Below are 12,552 nucleotides of genomic sequence, written 5' to 3'. Positions count from 1 at the left end.
ACTTAAACTATATAGGAGAAAAATTAAAATGATGCATCTTGTTCTTTAGTTGGAACAACAACAATAACGAGAATAAAAGTACACAATGTCCCTTGAAAGGAACATATTATAAATGGGGGGAATAGAGAAAGAGAGAGAGAGAAGAGAAGATAGATATGCTACTAGTTTTTGTGACACCTTTAAAGCTACTTAGCTGAAACTAGAAACCGGAATGGTTTTGTTCTTTGCCAAGGATAAAATAATTGGAGATAGAGATAGAGATAGAGAGAGAAATTTAAAGTATATATAATATGATGGAAGAAGAAGCTTATGACTAGACATGGTATATATCTCTCGCACATACTAATAAAATAATATTATTGTTTTTAGTACCATATATACACCGCATCCCTTACAAAAAATAAAATTATTATAGACCCTTCAGAATTTTTTATTTTTAATATTGCAGTGGTAGTGATATTTTTTTAAAATGTGGATTGTTGGAGTGTTATACTTAAATCTGGAATTATTTAACTAGAAAAAAAGAAATTGGACCATCTGATTTATTAGAGGTACAGAAATTGGACCGTCCGATTTGTAGAAGTATAGAAATCGGACTGTTCGATTTGTGTTAAAAAATAAAAAAATTTGAGGAACAGAAATCGAACCCTGCAATTTATGTACTTCTACAATTTTAAAAAATACCAAAAATTACGATATTAAAATATATCACCACTTTTATTTTCATAAAAAAAAAATTAGCCGACCGTTGATTATTATTATTACTAAATTTTTTTTTATGTTTTGTGTATCTCCAAAAAGAAGATCATGCATGATAAATATGAGATTTTGCTGTAAGTTTCTTTAAAAATATATACCTAAAAATGAATAGAAATTGATTGCTCGACTAGATTAACAGAATAATCATGTTTATCCGAGTTGAGTTGCCTTTTTTATAATCATGTTTACTTAATTAATAAACATCTATCACTACTTCTTATTACTCCCAAATCAAATATAAGGACAATACTTTTTATGTATGTGTCTCTTTGTTTTTGTCGCTCTAATTTTTGCTAACAAACAATGCCTCAATATCAATGTAATTGTGGGTATTTGTGGGAATATTAAAAAATAAGGATAAGATGAGGGCAACAATTTTTGTTGTAAATTTTATGGGATAAGGATTATATGTCCCCATCCCGTGGAAAATCGTATTTTGAAGATAATTATATGTATATTAATTAATAATTAATATTTTATTAATTTAGTAAAATTTCTTTTTATTTTTGTTGGATTATTAGCACTTAACAATTGAAAGTCATGGACTTCTAATTAATTTTACTCTTTATTTTACTCAAAAAAGAGTAAAATTCTTTTAACAATATTCTTTTAATATTCAAAATTTATTTAGAGAGAATAAATATTGAATTATCAAAGTTAATCAAGTTAATATATATAAATTAAAATATATAATTAATAAATAATATATAAAAAAATAAAAATTGGTTATCAAGTTGCATCTCTCTTTTATTATATTACCATCTAAATATGGAACCAAAAAATATTACGATATAAGATTAATAGCTATCTATTCAAGCTACTTAAACTCTATCACTCCAGTTTCATTAAAAGATGAAAAAAAATAAAAAAAGTGAGAGAGAATATTTTTTTTAACATGGTTTGATTTTGAAAAAAAAAATTACAAAAGAAGACATGACAAACGTTGTAGAACCTGGTAATAGCTAGCCTCTTGCATAAAAAGACATCCATGTCCTTCTCACTTCAGCTACATTCCAATTTTTGTCAAGTTTCCATAAATGCCCTCTCCCAGAAAACACTAGAGTAGACCGTGACTCAAAACAAAGCTACACACCCGATAAATAATATAATTCGTTTAATAGTATTAAATTATTGTATTAAATATTTAATAATATGTTGCAATCAATTTTTTATTATATTAATTAATTATAAAACTAATGAAATTTTAAAATAAATTACTTGAGTTTGAGTGTATGTATAGAAAATTAATATCCTTTTAAACAATTGATTTTTTAAGTTTTAAAAAAAGGCCAAAGTAGTGTAGTGGGCTGCACCTGCATGAAGAAAGATGCATCAGCACGTGACACACTCGTCACTTCTAATCAATAGGTTGTTTAAGGAAATTAAAAAACGAAGCAAATTTATCAAATGTCATACAAAGTTTAGGATCACAAGAACAATATTCAAATCAACTATTTTTTCTTTTAATACAACTAGCGGCTTAAATGGCGTAGAATCTAGTGATGGCAATAGGTTCCATGGGGGCGGGGACATCCGTCTTCATGGCTGTATTTGTTTATGAGAATATGATATGATAAGACATTGAGAATATAACAGGATAAGATACTAATGGATAAAGACACAAAATTTTGTATTCTTATATTCTGTTTAGTGATAAACTAAAACAAATTATGAAAATTTAATTTATTCTTTTTTTTCATTCAAAAAATTTGAAATGAAAAATATAATAATAAAATATATAATTATAAAAAATTAACAAGAATAATGAAAAAAAATGAAAAATAAGTTGTGTTCCTTGTTAGTGTCTCTGAACACATTGTCTCTGCCCATGTCTCCTCTGTCAAACACGATTTTGTGTGTCAGTGTCCCTGTCTCTGTAAACAAACGCAGTCCATAGTCCGGCCCCGGCCCCGGACAACGGGCAACGGGCATCGGGCATCGGTATCCGTCGGGCATCGGGGTCTCCAGAGATATTCGCGTATTTTAAAAGTTAAAGAAAATAAAAAAACAGAAAAATTTGAAATAAAAAAATAACCCTGAATTGTCGTTACAAATCCACAATAACTTCAACCATTCAATTCCAATTTCCCTTCAGCCATTGTGCATGAATTAGTAATTAGTTGGATAACAGTGCAGAATTGATTGATTAAAGCAAATACTATAGCTTCAATTAAACCAGAGGCACATATATGAGGCATAATCACAAGCAAGAATTTTCATCATTAGGACATAGACAACAACTAATATAAAATCACAAATATCACAATAATGCTATAATAATTAATAAATACTTTCAAGGTAAATGAAAATCACAGAAATTACAGAGGCTGACTTACCGGAAGAAAGAGCGGCCAACAGAGAAGAGGCTACCAATGGCGATAGAGAACGAACAAACACGAGAGAAAGTAACGGCAGGTTGGGATTTAGGTTTCCTGTTAAACTAATGAGAAACTTTTGGGACACTAATTTTTAGTATTTTTTAGTATTTTACGACGAAGACAACGACGGTTCTGCCTCTGACACAACGAGGGAGGAGGAGGGTGGCAGACAGTGGTAATAAAAAAAGTGGAGAGAATCTGTGAAAAGATTTAAGTTCTGCTAAATCTGAGAAGAGAGGAAGTAACGACAGGTAGGGATTTAGGTTTCCTGTTAAACTAATGAAAAACTTTTGGGACACTAATTTTTAGTATTTTATCAGCAACAGGATGCAAATCAACAAAATGTTTTCTATAGCCAAAGTGTGTTTTTGCAAACCCATCATCACCGTCCAACAAGATTTCAAAAGCCATTTGCTACTTCATGTTCAATAAAATTACATAGTACCCCTTACAAATAATTCAAAATAAAAGCAAGAACCTTTTGTGCCATTGGTTTTTGGGTTAAAACGAAAGGACAAGAGAAAGAAAACCTGGGATATTTTGAGGAGAAAGATGAATTGGGAAATAATAATAAAAGAGGGGAATTGTTCAAACACAATTTTATTATTCGAATGAGATGGCTGTTTCCATAAAAGGATTTTTGTGAAAATGATATTATGAACCGTCAAATAGTTCAATCAAATATATTAAACTATCTAACAGTTCACAATGTCTTCATTGGAGTAACCACCTTAGAATTAAGGGGTAGACAAATTTCTCCATACATATCCTAACATTTGGAGTTACTCTCGATGTGAAACTAGCCAGGATATTTCTTAACAACCATTAAACAACTATTTTGAAACCCTGAAATATTTAAGAAGCTCATGCAGCAGTGGCACTCGAGTTTCGATCGCTAGATTTGTTTTTGCGGCCCCAAACAGGATTGGACACAATAAGCTGATGCGGCACAAGCCGTTTCTCACGCTTCGTGAGCTTGCGGAAATTGTGAACCTTCAACCTCGCAATCTTCGCCTCTTCTTCAGCGGTTATTTCTCTTACTACAACTGTTAGCCTGCATTCCGGTTTGACTTTGATGCCGGCTCTTCCTTTGGAATGGTAAGAAACTTTCTTCCGGAATAATCCTTTTCCAACAAACGCTTCGGCTGCAAGAAATATGAAACAGCATCAGCACGGATTTAAACAAAGTGGCTAAACAAATTAAGTTACACAATTGCAAAATTTGAAGCGTTACCAACAATGAGGCGCTCTGCATCCAATCCATGATTATTTACGGCATTTCCTTGGGCTTGAGTAATACCCTGCAGTGCTTATAACTTTAAAACATAAGTTTCCAATTCTGCATTTCCCAGCACAGATCATGGAAAAGGAGAAACAATCCCATAGAATTAGATAATGGTAATATTAAGGGGAAGAAGTGATGAAATTTTGGGAGCTGAAATATATGTAGGAAACAAACTACAAGTGCAGTGCGTAATAATAATAATAATAATAAAGGCAGCTCTGTAGACAAGCATCTCGTGTTAATGCAGGATCCTAGAAAGGCCACACCGAAAGGGCGTAATGTAGGCAGCCTACCCTGATAATTACATAAGTAGCCAATTCCACGGCTTGAACCCGTGACCTTGAGGCCACACGGAAACAACTCAACAACAATAAGGCCCCTGAAATTGTGGACCGAAGTGGAGGAGAAAAAATTGAACAATCCAGAAAGCCAAAAGAATGTAGAAAATGATAGAGAAGGACATAAGGTAGCTAGAGAGAAAGCACAACAACATTGAAAGTATCTGAAGGTAAGAAAGAAGTTGATCTTTATGGTCTATTTTGTGAATGAATTTATCTGTGACTTTAGAGAGTTGCAGATATATTGCTAAGATACAAGGCTTAATGACCGACTACACCAACAGCTGAACTTGTTCTAAGGAAATACGAACTCTTGGTTAGAAACCAATGAGGACAGATAAATCAACAGCCTAGCCTTGATGCTGTATGGTGATCTAGAAGAAGCAATTGAATACTCTTAGTTTTGTCTACACACAGAAATGAAAATACAGTGTAATACCACTTATTACCTGATATACAGTTCTTGAAGCTCGCTTTACTGTCACTTGCAATTGCAGCAATGCATCTTTAACCAGCATACCACGAACCAAAGCAGCAACCAAGTTGACCTTCTTAGGACTCTGAGAAAGCACGTTGAAAATAAGGTAATCAGTCATATATGCTAACTGGACCACAGAAAAACAGAAACCCAGAAATTATGATCATGTTTCCATAGCATTCAATCCAAGGGTGGCTTTTCGTTGACCAGAAAATTATGCTGACTGAAGAAACACAGAAAGTTTCTCAAAAAGTAGGCAGAGGCACCATTTGACTTGGTGACCTGGTATTCTCTATGGGCACGTTCAGAGATGCTCAACCAATAGTCTCAGGATGAAACAGATCATGTTATACTTTTCAGTTTTCAAACTATTGCTATGCTGCAGTCTGAACTAGCTAACATTGTATTTTAAGCAGTTACTTCAGAATGACCCATATTAACAGGGGAAAAAATGATATCCATAAGCAATTCACAATATATTGGCAATTTGGCATCGACAAAATCACTGCAGCACCAAATGTTATGCTGTTAAAACTGAATTATCCATAATAATATAACAATAATTGTGAATGGCATGAAAGGCATTTCATAGTTAGTGCAAGCATTTGAGTTGAGTTAAGTTGTGTATCATATCGTCAAGCATGAAATGCCCAATGGTTATAAGGCATTTCAAAAGTTCAGGAATCTTCGAAAATCTTACTTCAAGATAAAATGGAAATAATGATTATAAAGAATATTACATACAAAAACTGATAAATCGAGGTAGAAATGAATACAGTCAGCACAATGGCAGTGACTGAACCTGTTAAGCAGGAACAATTTCCTTGTCTAAATCATAATAGTTTTGTTAAAAGCACCTTTCAGGATGAAAGATTGATGTTTAAATAGGAGTTTCTCTCTCAGACGTTTTTAGACACCAGAAACCTGCGCTTCAATCATATTTATTGTTTTTTTTTTTTTTCTCTTGTAAGAAGCATCTCTCAGTCCTCTCATTTTCTGTTAGACTACTTCATAATAGGGTTGTCTTAATAAAGGGGTTCGTTTGTTGTTGCTTTTGGAAGAAGTACCATTTTCAAAACAGAGTCAGAGGCAGAAGTAGAAATCATAGACATGCTTTTTTATTAAAATGAAATGGAATTAAACTATTTGAATGATAAGTACTCTTTAGCATAAATTAAAGAAAACCAATGAAATCAAAAGATTTGTGTCATGTCCATATTGTAAATTGAGCAATTACTTAAGAAATACAAGATAACAGAATTACACAAGGGAAAAAAACAAACCTGCTTTATTTTTGACATTACTGCTTGAACTCTTTCTTTCTTAACAGGTGTCTGCTTCTGGTCTTGAGCTTCTTTGCTACCCAAAAAGGAAGTTAAGGCTAACGGGGAGGAAGTTGGTGTTTGTTCCAGATTTGATGACTTAGAAAGCAAACAGGTAGAACCTGAAATTCCCTAAAACAAAAGAACCGTGTAAACTCCAACTATCTGTCAATAGAGTTTAAGTAGAGAGCTTATAACGTGATATGATCAGTCACAATGTAAATCAAAACCTGGTATTGGAAGAAATGCCTTTGCCACTGGACCATGATTACAATGCACTCTTTCTGTAAAGTACAACCACAATATGAATAGGTTGTTTAAGGAAATTAAAAAACGAAGCAAATTTATCAAATGTCATACAAAGTTTAGGATCACAAGAACAATATTCAAATCAACTATTTTTTCTTTAAATACAACTAGCGGCTCAAATGGCACCGTAGAACCTAGTGATGGCAATGGGTCCAATGGGGGCGGGGACATGCTCTGTCCCCGTCTCCATGGCTGTGTTTGTTTCTGAGAACAGGACCGGACAAGACATTGAGAACAGGACAGGACAAGACACTAATTGACAGACACACAAAATTTTGTGTTCTTGTTTTCTGTTTGGTGATAAACTAAAACAAATTATGAAAATCCAATTTATTCTCTTTTTTTTTCATTCAAAAAATTTGAGATGAAAAATATAATAATAAAAAATATAATTATAAAAAATTAACAAGCATAATGAAAGAAAAAATGAAAAATAAGTTGTGTCCCTTGTTAGTGTCTCTGTGTCCTTCCTGTCAAGATGGACACAAAATACACTAATTCAGTGTCTCTGGACCAAGGTTCTGAGAACCGGACCGGTCATCAAACCGTTCTAGTCACTGGTTTACTGGTCCAACCAGTGGTTCGACCGGAAAAACCGTTTTAGAATAGAATAATAAATTATAAATATGCAAGTACTAAGTTGAGGGTATAGGGTAGTATGAAATTTTTCTAATGAAATACAATTCCTCATCAGTACACAAAATGTTAAAAGAAATATCTGACAAGAATAGGCAGAATATCAAATGAATTATCATAAATCCAACTAAAAAATAAACATAGTACTTGGATAAATAAATTTGATAACATTATTAATAACAAAGTTGGTAGTGGACTAGTGCTAGAAAGGCTTTCACCAAATGAAGGTGCATATAGGCTTTAAGAAACAATAGACTTGGGTTTGTGCAGCAGCATTTTGGATGAGTTGCTTTGAAGACCATTTGGTGAAACTAAACTTTGAATAGGTACAACACAAGCTTCACCAAATGCTCATAACACACAAAGACAGTTTCTCATAAATAAGTGCTCATCCTCTAAAAATAATCATTTGAATTGGTATAAGGCAGGAAAAAATGACCATAAGTCTCTTTACCCAAGTCAAAATAAACAACCATATCTGAACTCAACAATCAGCATTCAGCACCAAACATTACAAAACATTAACCAATAATCACACTAAACCTGCAACCAGCAATTACAAAACAGCAACAAACATTAGTACATTATAAAACATTCCAAAACAGTGATGACACTAAAAGATCTTGTTTGGGTGAGCTTCTAAGAAAAGATCTTTTTTCGAGTTATCTTTTTTTAAAAGATCTTATAGAGAAGTAAAAGTAATTTTATGTTTGGATATCTCATGTAAAAAGGTCTTTTTATCTATCAATTATGTTTGGGTATAACAATATAAAAGTACTTTTTTGTTTATTTATTACATGAAAAACATCTTTTTTTTAAGGAAAAAAGATCTTTTAAAAAAAGATGTAAATTACAGCTTCTCAAAAAAGATCTTTTTTTGATTTTACTAGTGCTTTTACGTTTACTACTAGAAATTTGCCGAACACGTTAAAAAATAAAAAAAGATCTTTTTTCATTGAAAAAAGATCTTTTTTAACAAAATAATGGCGCCCAAACATGCACTAAACCTGCATAGTAAATAATCTCAAAGACAATGATTACCAATATCCAGCAAATAAACAATAAATACACAACAACAATTTAGCAAATAAACAAGAACATGACCTAAAATAGAAAATCCAACAAATTAAGTCGCAGCAACCTAACAATTTGGCAAATTAAAACAACAGCAGCCCAACAATTTAGCAAATTATCAACTTAACAAGTTCAAGAACAGAAAATCACAACAAAAAAAAAATTAAAAGTAACAGAAGAACACAAGAACAATTAGCAAATTAACAAATTCACAATAACAATTAAAATCTACCAGAAGAACACTAATGCAAGTGGAATCATCATGCTAATATGTTTTCTGCAAAGATGTTATTTGAGCAGCTAAAATTTCTTAATTACTATGATCCAATTATTCTAATTTCACAAGCAATCAACTTACTAAGTTTCTAAAAGCTAGAAATTATAAAACCAACCAAAAATATGGTTAAAGCATTTCATCAAACATGTTGAGTGCGGTAAAATTAAAACGAAATAAGAGAATTCAAAGCTTAATTTCAATGTGACAGAGAAGAGAACATAACTATTGTAACTTTATTCAGTCTATGAAAAAATCCAAACCACTTCCAAATCAAATAATTAATTGTAATAGAAATCAGAAGATGCAGAGTTTGAAGAAGAGTATTGGTGTTGTGTGAGTGTATTGTCTGGTGGCGGGTTTAGAGAACTCACGGCGACAAAAGAGAGCAGTTCGACGGCTGGGTGGAGCGCGCGGGTTGGTCGCAGAGTTTGAAGCGGAGCAACGTGGCTTCCAGACGAATGCGAACTCGAACGGTGAACAGCGAGTGAACGCGAACGGTGAACACCGAGCGAACGTGAACGGCGAAGAACGCGAACGAAGGCGACAGCTGAACGAAGACGTGAACGTGAACGGCAAACAAACGACGACGGAAGGACGGCTGAGCAGACAAAGACGACGGACGCCGAGCTCGAGGAAGCAGCCGCGATCGGTGACAGCGAACAGGGGTTGAAGACTTGGAGCACGAGGGAAGATAGATGATGAATGGCGAACTTTGAGTGCGACGGACGGCGGCAGTATTCCACTCCTTGCGGCGGTGGTGTAGGCTTACAGTGCTAGGGTTTGTGTGATTTCTTTCTAAATGAAAGAAAGGGAGAAAGAAACGAAGGAGCTTCCCTTTTTTGTGTAAACCGGCCGGGTTCCGGTTCTGTCCGACCGACCGGTTCTTGTCCGGTTCAACTGTTTTTTATCGGTTTTCTTATTACCGGTTTTATATGTCTGACCGAATTGTTAATATTGTCGGTTTGCGGTTAAATCGGTTCGACCGGTCGGTCTGGTCCGGTTTTTAAAACATTGTTCTGGACACATTGTCTTTGTCCATGTCTCCTCTGTCAAACACGATTTTGTGTCTCAATGTCCCTGCCTCTCTAAACAAACGCAGCCCATAGTCCGGCTCCGGCCTCGTTCCCGCTCCCACCTCGGGCATCGTGCATCGGGCATTGTGCATCGATATCCGTCGAGGATCAGGGTCTCCAGAAATAGCCGCGTATTTTAAAAGCTAAAAAAAAAAAAGAATATTTTGAAATAAAAAAATAATCCTCAATTGTCATTACAAATTCACAATAACTTCAACCATTCAATTCCAATTTTCCTTCGGCCACTGTGCATGAATTAGTAATTAGTTGGATAAATTAGATCACATCAACCTTAAAACCTTAAATTAAGGGATTTTAATGTCTTAAGGTCCCTCTCAATTAGGTTTATTTTTATCTAATTTTATAAATTTATTATGTTAGCAGTCAATTAAGACTATTAAATGTGTATATTATAGTATCATTTAGCATGTAATATCAGCAAACTTTGACATTGTTAATAAAAAAAATGATAAAATGATCAATATGACTAATTTAAAATATTTAAAAGATAAATTTGATAAAAAAAAATTAAAATAAATAAAAAATAATTTTTTTGAGACAAATTTGATTATTTATTATTATTATTATTATTATTATTAAAATAAAGAGATTCTAAAGTACTTAAATACTTAAATTAAGCAAGACAGGGATACTCTTAAAAAAGTTGTGTGGTAGCTTTTAAATTTTCATATGTGTGAAAAACTATCAGCGTCCATTACTTATTAAATAATAGCCTCTGCATTAAGATTGTCGCCCAAAAGTGCTCACATAATTAAAGGCCTGCATCTGTGTCATCCTGTTAACACTAAATACCACTTATTATTATTCTTTGGTATTGATTAGGACACTAGTTAAAAAAATATAAAAATTGAAACTTTGTTTTTTAAAAAATATTTTTAAAATATTTAATATTTTCATATAATGCTTTTATTCTTACTTTTTAGGTCAGCCCCTAACAAATTCACGAAATTCCTTTATACTTCTTAACAAAAGTATAATCTCATTGCGATCCCTAACGATTAATTTCGTGTGATATTTTGCCCCTTTCATTAATGTCTCCGTCTAGAACTAACAGATCTTGCCTACGTGGACATTTAAGTCAACAATTTAATGGATAAATTGTCTCCTCTTCTTCTTTTCTTTTCTCCTCTTATTCTCTATGCGAGATAGAATACCACCAAGCCAACTCTCCTCTCCCTTTCTTCTCAATATTATTTTCGGCCACCATCATCACCAACATCCACTACCTTTCTATGTTAACACTATACCAACCTACTCTCACATCATCTTTCTCCTTCTCCTCTTTCTCCTTTTTTTTCTTCTTTTTCTTTGCATCAATCTACTGCTATCTTCTTTTAATTGAGTAGTTTTATCTGTTTAAATACTTGAATTTGATTGGAAATATAGTCTGACAAGTTGTCCTTTTCTAGATTTTGATGATTGAGTATAGATATTTACTTAAAGTATCGATTTTTATGTGAAAGAGTGATTTGTTAATTATGGCAGTGCGTCAATGTTTTAATTTATTCGATGTAAGATTCTCTACTTGGAATACAAATTTAGAATTTAGTGTGAAATCAAATAGAGATAGGGGCAAGCTAGTGAAAGAGGGATTGTGAAGATAAAGAGAAGAAAAGGGGAGAGAGGATAGTCGTGGCAGCGCGAGATTGCCGATGGTAAACAGTAGGGATGTACATGGGCCGTGAAATTAGGTTTGTCCCAACCCAGACCCGACCCTAAATATACACCAGGTCTATTTTTTAGACCCTAACTTGCCTCTAGACCCGATGAAACCTAAACATTTTCGGGTCACAATTATACCGGTCCAAACCGGGCCTTTAAAACTTTAACAATAATTTATAAATAAACTTATTTATAAAGAAGAAACTTGTTACCGAGAAGTTGATATTCATATTTGAACTTGAATTTATCTATAAATTCTAATTTGATGCTTCTTTGATTTATTTTCTAATTCAACAAGTGTGATTAAAAATAAAACAATAAGCTTATAATTAATATAGCACAATATTGGAATTAATTTAAAACATATATACCTTTTTTAGTTTTCTTAGGTTGTATATGTAAATAATGATCTTGTCTATTTTTAGATCCTTACCCGACCCTAAATTCGGTGAAATCACACCAAATTAATCCCTAAAATGTTCGGATCCAGGCCGAATAATGTACACACTTAGTGAACAGAAAAGTAGAGGGAGAGATATGGCTTCATGGTTTTGGTTCGGTCAAAAAGAAGAAGAATGATAGCAGTAGAGTGGTGCAGCGAAAATAGAGAATGGTGGTGAATGTTGGTGATGATGGTGGCCAAAAATAATGGAGATGAGAAAGAGAGAATGTAGAGAATGATGGTAGATGTTGGTGATGATTAAGGGTCGGATTGGAATTATACTCCTTCTATTGATGGAGACTTTGACGGAAACACCAGAATATTTAACAAAGGTAATGGATAGAAAATCGCGATAAAATTATGCTTTTGTTAAGGAGCGAAAATAGATTTCATAAAATTATTAGGGGTTTGAGGTGAAATTTCACTCTATTTTTTATAAGTGTTTAGTAAAGCCAAAAAAAAATCTTTTATTAGAAAAATAATAATGACACTTATTAT

General features: G+C 33.1%; 1 protein-coding gene across 1 annotated transcript; it reads right to left on the bottom strand.

Moving 5' to 3' along the window:
• Positions 1-3,721: 3,721 nt before the first annotated feature.
• LOC107495767 (uncharacterized) lies at positions 3,722-6,692 on the bottom strand (the record flags this gene model as incomplete). Its single annotated transcript, XM_016116930.3, is given in 4 exon segments — positions 3,722-4,282; positions 4,372-4,438; positions 5,210-5,320; positions 6,522-6,692. Coding segments are annotated over 4 exon segments (477 nt in total). The 3' UTR covers positions 3,722-4,001.
• Between the last annotated feature and the right edge of the window lie 5,860 nt (positions 6,693-12,552).

This window comes from Arachis duranensis, chromosome 6 (assembly GCF_000817695.3).
Source record: "Arachis duranensis cultivar V14167 chromosome 6, aradu.V14167.gnm2.J7QH, whole genome shotgun sequence".
Lineage (NCBI taxonomy): Eukaryota > Viridiplantae > Streptophyta > Magnoliopsida > Fabales > Fabaceae > Arachis > Arachis duranensis.
Note: the sequence above shows the minus strand (reverse complement) of the source record. Positions and strands in the feature narration are given on the sequence as shown.